Source organism: Neolamprologus multifasciatus, chromosome 16, assembly GCF_963576455.1.
Source record: "Neolamprologus multifasciatus chromosome 16, fNeoMul1.2, whole genome shotgun sequence".
NCBI classification, from domain to species: Eukaryota; Metazoa; Chordata; class Actinopteri; order Cichliformes; family Cichlidae; genus Neolamprologus; species Neolamprologus multifasciatus.
Window position 1 is genome coordinate 22,249,964 of NC_140454.1, and position 17,491 is coordinate 22,267,454.

Here is a 17,491-nt window from a genome sequence, read left to right on the forward strand (position 1 = left end):
GATCCTCTTCAATGGGACTTCAAAAGAAAACTGAACAGGGATAAAAGTGTCACATGTCAGACTTTTCATTGAAGAATAATTGTACATGAGTGTAAGCTTTTGTGTCTTGCGGCATTTACATATGCCATATACCCACCGTTGCCCTTTATTTCCTGTCTGTCCACAGAGTTACATCAGGAGTTTCAGGGACAGACAGACAGACAGACGGGCGTACTCCCACAGTAGAATGATGAGCCGGTCTCGGATGGCTGAACTTGACTATGACTGCGGCTCTCAGGTGCCCCTTACAGCACCCAGTGGACCCCCAGTTCGCATCTGAGGCAGTTAATTGCACAGATCCACACACACACACGTGCACCATCACAGGCTACTTCAAGACTCACTGATAAGGACAAGAAACCTAACCTAACCTAACCGTGCCAACCCAATCAACTGCCTATTAAGCCAACAGGAGCTCAAAGTGCTCCAGAGGTGGTGTGACCCACACTGCTTTTCTCCTGTCAGACCCACTGAAGTATTTATTTGGTCTGTTTTTTCCTTTTAATGTCTAAAAACAGTGATTTTCTTTGTCGAAAGTGTGAGTCATCATATGTTATATTTGGCTTCTCTGTAATTGTACTTACATGGAAAACACTGGAAATAAGTGAAACTCTCTTATGCACAGTTAATTAAACTGTCTCTGTTGAACATTTGATACGAAGATTTATACTGGTTGGTTCAAGCCATACAAAGTCATTTTTAGTGGGGAAGAAAAAATCACTCCACAGGAGCCCCACATCATGTTAGAAAAAAATTGCATCACTTGGCTTTCATCAAGTTAAAATAAAAGAACACTTTACTCCAAAGGTAATTAAAGGATTAAACATTTTGACTTAAGGAAGCATCTGCTGTGAAAAATGACTGAAAAGCAACATAAAAAAAAATCACAGCAAACACTGAAACTCAAAGGGAGCTCTTCTCATTTAAAAGGTCATTCATGAAGTCTGCATTTTATCTTCACTGACAGCTTGTAAATTCAAACGTGGCAGCACAAGGCCTGTACTGCTTCAACATGCAGAAAGAGACAAGTTTAGGTGTGAATTGGATTAAACGGTTTACACCAAAGACAATGTTTGTGTTATTTCTGTTGTCAATTAAGTGTCATTCCCTGCGCTGTTGTGATTTTCAAGGAGACTGTTTTTACATCTCAACACTTTCCTTGTATCCTCTATTCTATTGTCAGCCATTCCAGCAACAGACCTGAACAGGATACTCATCTGTCTGCTCTTCTTTCCTCTCTCCATTAAACATTTCTGTAAGCGATGTGATTTTATTTATTAACAGTGCTCTTGTGTCCCTTTTTGCTCTTTTCCACAAAGCTTCTGTTAAAGACAAATAGCTGCTGCCCGATATTAATCATTCTGGAATTTGATTGATGTAATTAAGTCTGAGAATAATAGGCAACAGTAAAACTGTTAAGAAATAGTGTATTTTTGAGTGTGTGAGTGGACACATGAGCCCTGTGGCAATTGATGGAACATACCAAATACTGGCCAAGGAGAGGGGGGGTTTGTTGGAATGGATGCGCAGCATGCTGTGCATACATTAAATTCTCTCTTCTTTACCAGTTGGTGAAAAATGGTATGAATGTAAAATGTTTGAGTGAAATGTTAAGTGATAAAAAAAAGAGGCAGCATCTTTTTTTAAGATAAGAGAATGTGAAGATAAATGCACCTGCAAGTGGCGCCCTCTGATGTTTACTTCTGGACCTTTTTTTTTTTGGCCTTTCTATGTATGTGTGTGCATACGGTTCATGTGTACATGCATTTGTGTGTTACTCACTTTGAAATTGAAATGAGTTCCTTACATTAATATTGTTATACTAAACACTGAGACAGGAGAAGGACTCTGAATGCGAGATGTTTAAGTACAGAAGGATAAAGTTGGGGTTTTTTTTGCTTTTTTTTAAATTAAAGCTCTCTGGAAACAAAACATTGTAGTTCATGAACACTATTGCTAGCAATGTTGCAATTCCTACCTAGGTTGAATATTACTATAAAAAGCCCCAAATGGAAGACTTGGTAGTATGAAAGGAAAAAAATTATTAAAATTCTGCCTCAATATTGTTTTTTTAAACTATTGTTTTATTATAGATTCTTATTTCTGAGGTTTAGGAAAACAAAACAATATCACTGCACATAAATTATAAAATAAAACTTGAGGTATGTAAGTTAGTGCCTGGATTCAGCAAAATTTACAGTACTTTTAGGCCCGAGGACCGGGGATTTTTATCAAAAGCCCATTACTGCATGTTGATCATTGTGTATATGTTTCGATTGTGCTGTTGTCATGTCACAGCTCTGACATTTACACTTTAGTTTTCTGGTCCTGGGCTGATGTAAGTAAAAATAAAAACTCTCTTTCTATATCCAGTTCTCTTCTGTCTGTAAAGGGCTTTGAAAGGCATTTGAAGCATTTTCCTCTTTTTCACATGCATTATGCCTGTTACATCAGCTTCTGACCTGCTGTTTACTGTTATTAAATGTTATTTCACGGTTGTGGCAGTACAAGTGTTATTTTTGGTTTTCTGCCTATACTTCACTCCTGCTTTGATCTGCTTTTGTGTTTTTATTGTAGTGTAATTCTAAACTAAACATTGCCCCTCCTCTTGCTTGTAATTTGGGGACGAAAATGAATAATTCTTTCACTGAACTTTTCTTTTATGTTGTTGTTTTTCTTATTTCTAGTATTTTTTTCATTGCCTATAATATAACATTTCTGTTGAGAAAACCTTTAATTGTAGATATTGACTTGTAAATAATTTTTAAGTGTACAAATGTTTGGCTCCATTTTCATGTTTGCACCACAGTCATGTATGTAATTTATGCAGGCTATTACTTTCTGGAGTAGACCTGTTATATTGTGATTCTGCTGTATGTCCAGTTTGCTTTGATTTGGCTGAGCGGTGGATACACTTCTCAGTCAGGTGTTTCAGTGTTTCATGTTCAAATTTAGCAAAGAAAATGGACTCTGATTCGTCCTTTTCGTATCATCCAATTTAAATATGTAAAAATCACCTGATTATTATTATTATTATGATTATTATTATTGTTATTATTATTATTATGTTATTAAGCATGGATTTCTATGGACCTAACATATGATAAACATTGTGATTCTATAATTCAGTGGTCTTGTTATCTTTACATTGTCATTTGTGTGTGCACAAGTGTTGGAGCACAAATATCAAATACTTTTTAGTTCAATCTCTCTCTCTGACACTCCCACAAATACATGCGTTACATAAGTTTAGTTTAGAATTAGATGGCAAAGTCCCTAGAATAAATCGACAGATATTTACCTGTTTCAGAACTGGTGCTTGTACACAGATATTAGTAGGTGATGATTCTGTTACATATTTTTTTCATATTCATTGATGATGCAGTGATGTGCAAAAGTGTTGAGCCACCCACTAACCCACCACTCACTATTATATGTTACTAGGAAAATGAGTCAGAAAACAGAGTTTGTGCAATTCTAATGAGCTTGAAAGTCAATATTTGATTACTTTTATTCTTCAGCTCAGCCTGACCTGAGCTTTTTTGTCATATTTTGAAATAGTCTTCAAGATTATTCCCCCAGATTTCTGCTTCTGCCTTGGCTGTTTTTTGTGTAATTTGCAACACCTCACCCTTTGTTCCCTTTTCCTCTTTCTAAAGAATAGCTTCTTGACAGCCACCCTTCACACTGAGACCATTTCTGATGAGGCGTCGGTTAACAGTAGATGGATCAACTGAAGGTCCTGAACCCTGGTCTTTGCTGGATTTTTTTTCTCAAGGACGTGACTTTCAGACACTGTTTATCTGCTGTAGATTGTTACGACCTGACACTGCTTTTGTCCTCCTCTTATTCAGTTTTCCTCAGATTTTTTTTTTGAGGACGCACTCCACATCATGCTGAGATATGCATTTAAAGAATCACCTTGCTGGTGTAAAAATACTATATTATGCCTGTTAAACTGTGTTATCTTCAGTTTCTTCTTTCATATATTCATTCATTTAAACATATACTTTGTTATTCAAAAATAACAAAGTATATGTTTTTTTGCAACAGGCTACAAGTAACAAAGTAGCCATAACAATGGTTCATCCTTTCAGTTAAATTCCTTTTTTTAAATATTTGCATAATTCATTGGTCAAAGTTATTTGGCTTAACAAACATACAAACAAACCAAAAAAGCTGCATTGCTCTGATAACGGTCATGTACAGGAACTGCCCTGAAGATGAGTGCAAAAAGCCAAAACTTTGCAAGACCTTCAAAAAGACATTTTTAAGGTCTTTGAAAGAAATTGCAAGAAAGTCTGGCTCCTTGGAAGCAAAATGTGAAGATGAGCAGGAAGTCTTTTAGAGAGGACAAAGTGTGCAAAGTAAAGAGAAAAAGTATTTTTTAAACACCCAAATATCAGCTTCAAAATAACATTTTTACTCTGCAGGTGTTGGCTGTGATAAAGAGCTGCTTAAGAATCATTAACATAAATGATGGGGAAAAAAACAAGCATCTGGATTTCCAGTCAGTTGCATTCTTATCTGCTCTGACAGTATAGGTGTCAGGCTACATTAGCAGTGAAGCTTCATTACAAACTGCAGCAGTTATGTAACGACAAATACAACTGTAAAACTAATCAAGAAATAAGAAGTGTAGCAATGCTTGAAGCTTTTTGCTTCCTAGTAAAAAAGAGGAGAGTTCACAGAAGTGAGGAAACGTTATTTAGAGGGAAAAGAACACAGGAGCAGTTTGCCCTTTCTGTTGATTCAGTGATGAAAGCACACCGTCATGGCTCCACTAATTACTGGAGTAGCAGTCACATACTTGCTTCTTTATGTTATTCAGCGTAATTATCTCTTTCTAGATCTTCCCTGTGTCTCTGTCTCAGAATAACCTTTTCATTACATTTGTCCTCTGTTTTTCATTTCTTCCCGTCTTGCTCTTTCTTGCAGGCTCATTTATTGTTTCTGTGTTTCCTTTTTCTCTCCTCCACCCCAACATTTTTTTTTTTTATCTCTGATGACATTTTCAGTCCAGTGGCTTTAGAAACAAACTGCACAGACTGTAATTCTTGTTGCTCTGCTAATCTGCTTTCTGCTGGAGACCAAGAATGACAAAGGGCCGCTCGTTAATGTGCCCTTGTTTCGTTTTCCCTGCACCAAGATCAGACTGGTTACTGATAAATTCAAGAAAGCCACAACTCGTGTTTTGTGTATAGAAGAAAATTAAATGTTGACAGAAGAGTTTTACGCTTGGATGGGGGAGCTAGTATCTTTTGGAAAGCTAAAACGGGCCCATCAGCATGCAGTAGGAAGAGAAAGTTCATAAAGATTTGGATGAAAATGCACGCATGCTGTCTGAGGAATGTTAATGCCTAGAGATATGAGTTACAGAATTTGAATAAACTTTCTGCCCAGCAAGTGAAATCTTTTATTTGAGTTTTTGTCAGAGCGAAGGAGGATACCATGGTTACTCATACACATACCATCAGACACGTAGCACATGCTGGAGAGCTCAAAGGTCAAAACACAACTGAGTTCCCTTTTTAAACCAACATCTCACTTTCCTTGAATCAGTTACAGAGATAGCCTATCTTAATCAATCGATGTGCATACACATGTAAAAATCCTGAAATACACACAGTGAAATTTATCTGACTGCGGTGCTTCATAATTGATTGATCTGCCATTGATTGTTACAGTGGATGATGATATAATTCTGGCTGAGCTGTATTCATTTGAAACATTACGCTTACCACTAAAATATTTTTGCAGACAAGATAGATGCAAGATACTTTTGTTTGCAGCGAAAAGTAACACAAATAAAGAAAAACATCCTGGAATGCCCTTCATTTAAAACAAGGCTAAAGGCATTATGCCTCTACACTGCGTCTTTCCTGTGACGCTTAAAGTAATTTATGTATGGATGTACAGTGGTTAAATTTCACTTCCATGACTGGTTACATAAAATGGTCAGCATTTTGTATCTAAAAGTAGGCACAGCTTATTAATCATTGTAATTCTAATAGGAAAAGATTTCATTATTGGTGTTATTATTTTTAAGTAACGTTGTTTCTTCTTGTTTACATGATGTCTTGCTGGTGCTGTGTCGACTCACTGACAACCTGTGGAAGGAAAAAAAGGGGACACTGTAAATTGATACAAAAGGGAAAGAGTCTATTTTCGCTATGCACAGTGTCTGCATAAACGATGTGAGAAAACACCTCATCTGCCGTGCTAGTCTGACAATAAAGTTCTACTTAAGCTTAACATTCAGTGCAGGTGTTATGCTTAAAGTGAAGGACTGTGCTGGGACCAACTGGAGTGCTGACAGTGAAGCTGCTTGCTCAGGGAAGCCGGTGCTGTAACTTTCATGAAAGTGTCTGTACCCAGATTGATTCAAACTACAAGATTTCAGGGATAACAAAGAGAATAGAAGCTAAAACAGCTTTGCTACTATGCTGCCACACTTGTATGTGTAGACAGTTATGAAAAGTGGCTGTGATTGACAAATGCAAGAAGGAAATTAATCTTATTAAACCTGGTAGCTTGTTTCAACCCGCTGATGTGAGCAGACAATCAAAAGGCAGGTGTGATACTGAAACCAGACTTACACATGAGGCATTAGCACTCTGGCTCATAGAATATTTAATCTGGATGAGAATATAGTAAATCAGAATGGTTTGGTTGAAAAAAATATAAGTTATAATTTACTAGCGCTTTTGTAGTTTATTAGGGTACCTCAACATGGACATTTTTGTGCATAAAAGTGTATATTTGTGTGTATGCCTGTGTGTGCGTGTACGTGTGAGCTCAAACCTCTCCATCGCGGGTCTCAATGGTCTTGATGACAACAGTCTTCTTGGAGTGAACCTCTGATGAGCGCTGATGCTGGGACTCAGGACTGGTCTCTGTAGGAACAAATTCACACATGCAGCGCTTTCATAAACTGCTTTAATTCTTTCTGCAGCTACACTGAGATAATTTAGTCACTGATATTAGTTAAGCATTGCACTTAGAAGTTTAATGAGCTTTTAACAATTTCACATGGCTGTAACATTAATGGAACATCCACACAACATCCTTATGTTAACTTTAAGCTGTCACAAAGTGCTCAGATGGGAGGTACTAACAGAGACTAATTGCACCTTCTTACTGTTAATCTATTACATGAAGAGGGTAAGTCATATGATTATTAATGAAGGTTAATTCTTGCCTCCCTGAACCACAGAGGCATGAAGGGTTTAGTCATATATCCCCACACAGTGGCCAGAATGTGTCACTGCAAAGACACTATATGTAATGCCCTTAAAATAGCAGCTACCATATACAGTCACAGCCTATAATTAGACCTTTTATCATCCCCCCTTATTGACTCATGCCCAATAGATTTTAACTGTATTTATTCGTGACAGGAACAAAGGGTGCAACTTCTCATACCTCTGAATCCAATGGAAGAATAAGCAGACTGGACAGGTATAGTGGTAGTGATTCTACAGAAAGAGGAGCATAACAAATCAGTAATGAGTACGACATAAATGCAAAATCACAAAAGATTAAGGTAGGTTTAGAACAGAAACACACCTGCTCTCCTCTCCTTCCAGCAGCTTGCGGTAGGTGGCAATTTCAATATCGAGGGCCATCTTCACATTGAGGAGGTCCTGGTACTCCCTCAGGTGGCGGGCCATATCATCCTTGAAATCAGTGTGTAAGAAGTGCTTAAAATATAGTTTTCACCAAACACAAAATCCTGCTACTTTTATTACCCAGTGTAAAATGCAAAAGTTCAGCATGACATATCTAAGCGTATTACTTTCATCTTAGCAATATCTTCCTCGAGCCGTGCAATGGTATCTTGGTAACCAGTAGCCTCGCGGGCCATGCGATCCTCCATGTCTCTCATCTGGCGCAGCAGAGACTCATTCTGCAAAGAAACAGAGACACGAAGTCCTTGAAAAGAAGGGATAAGAAGCTTGAAAGAGAGTAAACGCACCCAACAGAAACAGAAGTTTAAGGCTGTTTATGGCTGAAAATATGGTTATCAAGGAAACATAAAGATGATATCAATCAGAAAGAAGAAATGTAAAATAAGAAGCCAAAAAATAAAAGTGAGAAAAGGTGCTACAAATACTCACAGTGCCCTTCAGTGAGTCAATCTCGCAAGTGTAGGACTGGATCTGGTGTCTGAATTCCATGGTCTCCTGCTTGGCCTGACGCAGTGCATCATTGTTCTTGTTCACGGCCTGGTTCAGATCAGACACCTGAAGACAGAGGACAGGAGGATTAACAGTACAACAGCTAAGAACCACTATCTGCATTTTCCGTGTGCATGCCTCCACTCTACCTTAGACTTGTACCATTCTTCAGCCTCTGCAATGTTTTTGGCAGCAATGGCTTCGTACTGCATGCGGATGTCCCTCAGAGCAGCAGTGAGGTCGGGCTTAGACATATCCATCTGGATCTGCACCTGAGTGTCCTGAATCTGGCTCTGCAGCTCACGGATTTCCTGCAAGGAGTCCAGAAAAAGTCAAAATCCACTCGTGAAACATGTGAGTAGCTACCGGGACATTAAAATGATACCTGCTACTTCAGCTGACAAGTTAAAAATAATTCAACATGCAATAACACGTCAGATCAGAATATTTACATATAGAAATCTAATGTGTCAAATTACAAATTCACCCAGCTGTTGACTGATGCATTCTGTTAGCAACAGGGTTTTTTTTTTTTAAATTAGCCAGCCTGGATTGCACTCAGTTGTTGTCTGATCTAACTGAAAGTTATAAATAGCTTTGCATCTGTTCACAGGCACACCCTCTTTTTCTCTGTCACACAACAGCTGACATAGTCTTTTGACCAATCAGCACTTTGGCATTTCTGGCAGGTCAAAGTTCAAGCAAAGAAGACAAAATGAGAAGAAGGGACTTCAGCTGTGCAGACATGTGTCTGAGTGTGTGGCTCAGAATATCATTTGATATCTGTAAGTGTATAAGGTTAGATCTTTCTGTTGCCCTGTAATAGTTAAATGATTGTTAAACTTTCCTACAGACATGAATCTACGTAGATGGGAACGGTATCTGTGCTTTGACATCAGTAGTTCTCTTTAGGTGGGTTTAAGTATGATATCTTTGATCTCATGAAGAGCTGCATGCCTGTGGAGACTCAGATCTAATATCACAGCGCAGTATAGTAACACACACACAGGTGTTATATGATACACTATACACCATCCTAGTGACACACATAATAGATATAGAGAGGATGGGTAGTTTTTACTGCTCTCTTATTTCCCAAGTGGTTGCTACAGCGAATGGATCGGATTTTATGCCAGATGCCATTCCAGACGCAACCCTCCCACTGCCTAATTGTGTGAAGCCAACCAACCAAAGCTGGTAAATCAGCAAACCTCTTCATGAATCTTCTTGAGGAAGGCAATCTCTTCTTGCAGACTCTCAATACGTCTCTCCAGGTCCAGCCTAGCGAGAGTGGCACTGTCCACATCCTAGATAAGAGGAGAGAATGGCAAAAAAGAAAATGACCAATAACCAACACATTTTAAAAAAAAAATTAAAATAAGAAGAAAATTAAAGGAGAAAAATGACTGCTCAACCAAAGGAGACAAAGTTTCTGAGCTATAGATGAGTGATTTAAGGAAATAGAAGACTTACAGATCTGAAAGCAGACAGGTTGTTCTCAGCTTCTTCCTTCTGGTGAATCTCTTCTTGCAGTCTGCCAGAATGACAGCAACATACAAAAAGGAAAAGAGCGAAAAAGAAAGCGGAAAGTTGAAACAAAAGTGAAGACAAACTGTTGGAGTGAACAGGTTTCCCCCCCAGAGGTCACTTACTAGACAGATAAACTAGTTACCACCTCTCAGTCCTCCAGCCTTTCTGCTCTTTTCCTCTCAGTAAATTCATAAGAATAGAACCGGCATAGACAATGAAACATCAAAGTTCAAGCTTTTATTTGTATCCATGTCCACACACACGCACACTTCTGCACTTGCTCTTTGAGTCCTAAAGCTCTGTTGCAGCTGTCACACTGTCAGAATCAGAAGGGTAACAGTGTGAGAGCAACACAGGCCTGTCCCGGTGCAGTTTCCAGAATTAGCATTTCGCCGTGCACTTTGAACAACTGGAAAATGCAGAAAAAAATGCCGTCATGCACCTCACACATAATCACTACCGACACAAATACACACAGCAGATGCTATTGGCATTTTTTTTGCGGTTTTGAATCATGTCATCGTCCATGGAAACGTTCAGTGAGAATGTTCAATGAGAATGTCAGCGTGCATGCGTTGCAACTGTTTGCATGTGATATTAGAAGGAGCAGCTGGTGCTTTAACAAGTTTCACTGAACGTTTCAGGCAACCATTTAAGCAGGCGTGATACACAGAGAGCGAAGAGTCAGAGTGCTGTGTGTGTTTGAGCCTGTCTTTTGATATACATTTTATTTAAGTGATGCTGCATGCAGCATCTCGCAGTGACAGAATTTCACAGAGATGATTTAGTCGCTCCAAATAGATTATTCAGCGATACACCCACACTGCAGCTCCCCGTGCTTTTCTCTCTCTCTCATGCTCACGTTCTGTCACATATGCAGCGCACATAGAAGAAATGTGTATTTGGTGGACTGGCTTTTGAAATTTTTTCACTTTTTTAGATTTATTCTTCTTTAAACTCACCAAACAAACAGGCCGTGTGTATACACTTATTTTTATCTGTCTACTTCTTTCATGTCTGACTGCTTTCTGTCGAGCTGAAACTTAATCTGTCTGCCTGTGAGTCTCAACTCTATTCCTATGAACCTGCAGATCTCCCTCTCTCTCAGTTTTCTTCTGCTGTGTCTCTCGTGAATAAATTATAAAACACCTTTGTAAAAAGCCATTGGACCGTAACAATTACTGAAGCATTCCTATTCTCAAATCTCTCCTTTGTTACTTCGTTGTTTTCATTCTTCCCAAAAGAGGAGAGACACTCTTTCGAAATCAATGAGTTGTACTTGATGCCACTTGTTTGTTTTATTTTTAACACACTGGATAAAACGTTTAAAAGTCCCCCCCCCCCCCCCCCCCCCCCCCCCCCCCCCCCCCCCCCCCGTCTGCTTTCCAGTCTTCCGATTTTCTCCTTCTGTTCCATCTGATAGAGGTTTGGTGTGTTGCCAGAATGTGAGATAGCACCTTCCAGAGGGTGGGGGTGGGGGGTGAGGTCACAAATATTTATTGTATCACTTTTTTTTATATATATATATAAATGTAACGGAATGAGCTTTTCTTTAAGTAAAAAGGCTCATATCCTCCATGTTTCAGTTAATTCAAACTATTCCATTTGTGTTTGGCTTTAGACTTAACATGAGACTCCTGTGTACTCCTACATGTGAGTGCATGTGTTTCCAGTAGCTCACTTTTATTAAAGCCATATTACATGAGTCAGTTTATATATATATATTTTTTCTTTACTTATCATTTGTTCATGAAGATGTTTATCTACATATTGGCCCAGTCCCATCAATCCAAGCTTACCTGAGCTTAAGTTTCTGCAGGTCATCGGCCAGGTTGTCTCTCTCCACCTCCACTCTGGCACGCTGGTTGGTGAGGGCCTCTATCTGCCTCCTCAGCTCCCTCATTTCCTCCTCATACAGCTCAGCCACACGCCCAGGCCCCTCGCGGCCCCTGAGCTTCTCGATCTCCACTGTCAGCGCGGCATTCTGCTGCTCCAGGAAACGCACCTTCTCAATGTAGCTAGCAAAGCGGTCATTGAGGTGCTGAAGCTCGGCCTTCTCATTGGTCCTTGTGTTGAGGAAGTCTTGGTTCATGGCGTCTGCAAGGTTGAAGTCGAGCTTCTCCCCGGCATAGGTGCGCATGGCCGTGGAGGAGCCGATCCCGGCCCCAGAAGACAACTTGAAGCTAGAATAAGAGGGAATGCCGGTGCTCTTGACTTCGTAGACTCTGCTAGACATACGGCTGGAAGCGGAGCTGTGGGCTCCTCCTAGAGAGGAGGAGAACATCGATGACAGTGGTGTTGACCCAACACCGGAGCCAAAGGTGCGACGGTACGAGGAAGCACTCTGGGCTGAGGAGGTGTAGGACTTGCTCATGACTGGTTGAGTTGTTGGTTGAGTTGTGGATTTGATGGAACCGCTTGAGGTGCTGAGACCCAACTGTCCCACTGGGCAACTGGGAAGAAAACTAAGTGAAGAAATGCCAGCCACTGAGTGCAACTATTTGTAGCTCTACCACCCCCACACCCACTCATAAACCCAACCCCTCCTCTTGATGTCTCTGTTCACCCCGTCTGCACTCCACCCCTCCACTGTATCACAACCTCTTTTTTCATTGATTACTTTTGGCGTTTTAAATCAGTCTGGAAGATTCTTTCATTGGTTAAGATGCATTAACAGTTCTTCAAATTTTACCCAACAAGTCTTTTTTTTTTAAATATTTTTCATAACTGCCTCATTAGTAGTGGCTTTTTAAACCCCAGATTTAAGGGCATGAGGTGAAAATTAATTAGCTCTGGTAACCAGTGTTAATCAATGTGAAAATGTATCATAATTGTAATTATGATTTGAGTTTTTTATTTTGGCTGTTCTAGCTTTATTTTCTCTGCGTAGTTCACTGTAGTTCACTAAAAAGGACTTTTTCAGGTTTTTAGGAAATTGCTCAGAGGACATTTTTGTTCAGTTCATTGTCATCTCTTGAGATGTTATCTGTTGGACTAAAAGCCTTTCTTTCATATTTCTTCATGCTCTTCAGCGATGCATTTTTGTCCAGCCTTCTTTTTCTTGTCTTTCAGCCTCTCCCTACCCCCCTTGTTGCACCTTTTGCCAGCCCTTGATTCAGCTGTTGAAGGGATCTGGTTTCACGATGGCCTTCTGCATGTATGTCTGTTTGACGATGGATGATTGAATGAATGGATGTAAAAATTAGTCAGACAGTCCCTTCACTTTTGTGAAGAAAGTCTAATATGGGAAGTTTTGATAGAAATGATCAGGAGCTGTTAGAAACACTGCATCAAATCATGGTTATATTTTGTATGAAGCTTCACTTAGTGGAAATTGTCAAACTTAATTCAGTTTAGGCTAAAGAAACTGGCTCAGAAAAGCACATAACCAAAATTAACATGAATGATTGTTCTAAAATATGGCCAACATCATGTTAAAATTACCATTTTGTGTTATAAGTATAAGGAAAGAATGTGTTCTGCTCTGTCCTAATGTAGCACATCAGAATTTATTACATGCATTGTTTAAATTAGTATGAAGCTATAGAGTTACAATAGAGTTATGTAGCCTTGGTTATATAGGAAATATGACTGACTACTGCCAGGAAGGTCACACACTCAGCTTTGTCATCAGAGCTCTCTACCCGACTCGCACACACCGAGAGCAGATGGATACATCTGTGTGTATCAGTCGAGCGCTATCTTGTTACATGCATCCTGAATATTTAAAATAATTAATGCCAATACAAGTTGCAACTTTGTGTAATTCCATATATGAGTGTTTTACATTTGTCAAATTTGTCAGCTCAGGAAAAAAAAGAAAGAATGAAAAAGAAATCCATCCCAAAAGTTTTACCCATTACAACACAGTTCTGACATAATACACAATCACAATGCTGTCATTGCAAGCATATTGAAAATTCTTTGTTAGATTTCAGTGTAGATTGTGTTTCTGAATATTATGAAAATGTAAATATTATTTTGCCACAAGTAGAAAATGTAAGGAAAGTCCAGCATTTTCTGAAATACATATAAAATCCAGCGTTGTTGAAGGCTGGAGCCTATAGGATGAGGAAATTAATGTAATACTCTCACTGGCTGCAGCTGAAAGCATACTAACACTTGAGGAATCTCTGCCCTCTCATGTGTCATAGCTGTGTAATGATGATAAAAAAGGATGATAATGACTAACTCTGGTTCTGTAGGATGCTAAATATTCCTATGAGTGCAATGTACCAGATAAGAAAGCAATGCTTACAACAGAACAAAGGCATAAAGTACAAATATCTGAGCTGTCTGTAGCATTTCAGTTCTGACTCAAAGAGGAAACATGCCGCTAATGTACGTGGGAGTTGTGGCTGTTGCAGGAGTTGTGTGTGGTCGTGCACATATTTGCGTTTCACAGAGCAGTCTGCATGTCAGCTGCAAATGGTGTCAACTCTATTTTTAGATTTCTCGTTTGAACTCTGTTGTGTGGCCACTGGACTGGAGATAGAGCTTGACTACTTTTACTGCCATGCTGTGAGATTATTGTAGCTGCTAATCCAAGTCAGATAGAAAATGTAAATAGGCCTGACCTAAATTGGCTCACTACACAAACTGTCTGGTGCCACGTCATCATTACCAGATAAGAGTGATTCAAGATGAATCTCTTGTAACATCAACAACAAAAAATAACAGTTTTATATTTGTCTTTTTAGTTTTCACTATCTTTGAATGTCTAAAGGCTTCTTGCATTCCTTTAAAGTAAACAAGAAACATCAAAAACCTGAAGAATTTATGAAAAGCACTTCTCTGTGGGAGCTCAAGAATTTTTCAAATTAAAATTCTTTAAATATTCCTGTCACATTTCATGAGCTATAACATAGTAATAAGGGGGGTCACTATTACTTCAGTAAAGGTCAGACAGCTTGGATGGTGAATAATTAAGCCCCATCTTATCTTAATGACCTTAACGTACTGTATCACATTATTAGAGCACTTTCCTCTCAGACTGCTGGTTTACTTGTGGTTGCTAGAGTATTTAAAAGTAGAACGGAGGCAAAGTCTTCAGTTTTCAGGCCCCTCTTGGTGGAGCCAGCTCCCAGTTTGGATTCAGAATACAGAAATCTCTCTGCTTTTAAGATTAGGCTTAAAACCTTCCATTTTGATAAAGCATAGGATCATATGATTCCCATGATGCACTAAGGATTTTTTTTTCTTTGCTCATCTTTTCTTCACTCTGTGTGTTTATTCACCTCTCTGCATTTAATCACTAGTTGTTATTATTCTCTGGCTCTCTTCTACATTGTGTCTTTGCCCTGTCTTCTTCCCTTCACTCGAACCAGTCACAGCAGATGGCCATTCCTAAATGAGCCTGGTTCTGTTGGAAGCTTCTTCCTGTTAAGAGGGAGTTTTCCTTCCCACTGTGGCTAAAGTGCTTGGTGAAAGGGGGTCATATGATTGTTGGGGTTTTCTCTGTTTTCTTTATATTATTATAGGGTCTTCACCTTACAATATAAAGTGCCTTGGGGGAACTAAATAGGAAAATACAATGATTAAAATTCATATTTGGTATTAGTATCAGTCTGTTAGTCTAAAGTCAGTCACTAAAATATCCCATCATTATTATTTACCAAAAAAAACCAACATATTTTTGAGTTTTTAGTCTTCATATGTAATGAATCATAATAGGTGATCTTTTCTGAGGATGATATTATATGAATCTATATGAATCATATGAATGAAGTGCTTAATTTAGTTTAATTCTTTGGCTTACGAATTATTTTTTGTCAAACAAATGTGATTTCCATTACTCTCCACTGCCAGCTTCGTTAGTGGTGATTAGCACATTTTAGCATGCTGACATGACAAAAAAAAAAACAATCGTGATCATGATCAAAATTATCAACGAGCTACCTGTTAAATATCACCATGTGGGCAATGTTCTCATTGCGAGGATGCTAGCATGCTCACAATGTTACATGGGAGTATTTAACTAAAGTGCAGCTCAGTCCACAGTCAAACACTGGGAATCAAGGACTTGCTAGGCTCCCTTCCAGGGTCATTTGATTCCATCGCCAAAATCCCATCAAGTCTGGGTAAGATCCCTGTCTAGAATTGGACCAAAAAGTATATTACATTCTAATGATACCATTACTGAACATGAATCCTGTGGTCTATGTCAATTTCCCATCCAGTTGCAAACATCGATCAGACAAGAGAGCCTTTCACCCCAAGAAATAATGTGGGGACACCAGCAGAGATGATGGGAAAAATCTGATATGTGCTCGATGTGACTTGACTGTGGTATCTGCTGTCGTGGCAGGAGCAGTCATCCAGGTGTTTTCCTGTTAAAGAACACATCATTAGCTCAGGACAGAAAATGAGCTACCTACTAGTTGCCTAACAACCCCAGATTCATAACTAATACACCATGACCCATAGCCTAGAAAAGACACCCTTAAATTAGAACCAGATCCCAGAACGGCTGGGAAAAGCATTATAATACAGACACATGCACGCACCAAGTCTCAGAATATCAACAGTGCATAGCAGCCAAACCCTTTACTCAGGGCATGTCACAATTCTATTTTGGAAGTAGGATGCAACACTGCAGTATAAAAATATCAGCAGTAATTTCCCCACACACACCCCATACAATACAGCTTTATGCCTGTGTTCAACTCTTAGTTGGGAAATACCCAGACACTTTAGATATTTGGATTCCAATCCTTACACAGCACCCCCATCGAGGGTCTGGCTGACCCCAAATGTATCTTGGTTTGCATGACAACGACCCCAAACAGCCAGAGTAATAAAGAACAAGCCTATCTTCAGCAACAAGAAGGTTAAAGTGTCCTTCAAACGATCATATGCTCTCCCATATGTCACCTTCCTCCTATAGGACAGCACTGCTCTCAACCTCAGGAGCAGAAGGATCCGTGATGATCTATATCCAAGGCAGAACTGTGGCAAATTCTTAGACCCTGTGGAATGCTAGGGCAGTCAAAAGCCATGCAACGTGGGTGACATGATGGGAAAATGGAACGATGTGAATACTGTTTGGGGATTGTTTTTTAAAGACTGAAACTAGAGAACTTATAGACGATCTGTAAGCTTTTGCGGGAGTCCTGGAGAATCATTACATAGCCCCTGCTTTATGGATACATTGAAGGTGAATACACTTACAGTTTGGAAAATGAAAGAAAAAACAACAAAAATTTGAAATGAAATATGATATTACTAGCATCTATAGGTGATTAGGGGTCAGGTGGTTTCATCATTCATGAACGCAGAATGCTTGTTGCCCTGCAACCACCCAAACATGCATACACACATGCCAAAGAGCTGAGCCCTAGCACAAAAGTGACACTGGGACTAAAAGGATCCGAGTAAAGGCGTGGGAAGGAAAGAGACATTCATGTGTATTTCTGTGTGTGCAGTATGTGTGCTTGCACATTAGTGATTACATACAAGTGTGTAACAACTTTAAAGACCTCTTTTACAAGAGAACCTGTTCCAGATTTTTTGGGTCGTTCACAGGAGAGAGATATGATATCAAATGCCAGCAGAAGCACAATGTGCCTGAAATAGAGAGCAGCAGGCTCCGCATCGAACCATGTCAAACCATCAAATCATGAGTCACGCTAGATAGAAAGGCTACTTCCTATTTTATGAGACCCCAGTACAGCAGACAGTCAGCTGCTAAAATGAAGAGAAATTGATGCTATGCATTTAAAAGTGTAATGCAAATTTCATGA

General features: G+C 39.3%; 2 protein-coding genes across 2 annotated transcripts in view; one reads left to right on the plus strand and one right to left on the minus strand.

Annotated features, from left to right (window-relative positions):
• The window catches only part of tmem198aa (transmembrane protein 198aa), a 48,062-nt gene extending 42,085 nt beyond the window's left edge, over positions 1–5,977 (plus strand). The window contains exon 7 of the mRNA XM_085134745.1: positions 167–5,977. Coding sequence (XP_084990871.1) covers positions 167–319 — 153 coding nt within the window. The 3' untranslated portion in view covers positions 320–5,977. The remainder of the gene's footprint in view (positions 1–166) is intronic.
• Positions 5,432–12,240, minus strand: desma (desmin a). The gene is made up of 10 exons (XM_085134740.1): positions 11,549–12,240; positions 9,693–9,753; positions 9,431–9,526; positions 8,369–8,530; positions 8,160–8,285; positions 7,838–7,948; positions 7,609–7,718; positions 7,465–7,517; positions 6,844–6,935; positions 5,432–6,149 (listed from the first exon to the last, which is right to left on the minus strand). Exons 1-10 carry the CDS (start codon positions 12,121–12,123, stop codon positions 6,108–6,110), a joined length of 1,428 nt encoding a protein of 475 aa, XP_084990866.1. The 5' UTR covers positions 12,124–12,240; the 3' UTR covers positions 5,432–6,107.
• Positions 12,241–17,491: the final 5,251 nt, after the last annotated feature.

Coding starts and splice junctions, on each gene's coding strand:
- desma (XM_085134740.1), bottom strand. CDS start 12,123: ATGAGCAAGTCCTACACCTCCTCAGCCCAGAGTGCTTCCTCGTACCGT. Junction 8,286..8,368: donor AAGAATGGTACAAGTCTAAG/GTAGAGTGGAGG, acceptor CTCTGTCTTCAG/GTGTCTGATCTGAACCAGGC. Junction 6,150..6,843: donor TTGAGACCCGCGATGGAGAG/GTTTGAGCTCAC, acceptor TTCCTTCCACAG/GTTGTCAGTGAGTCGACACA.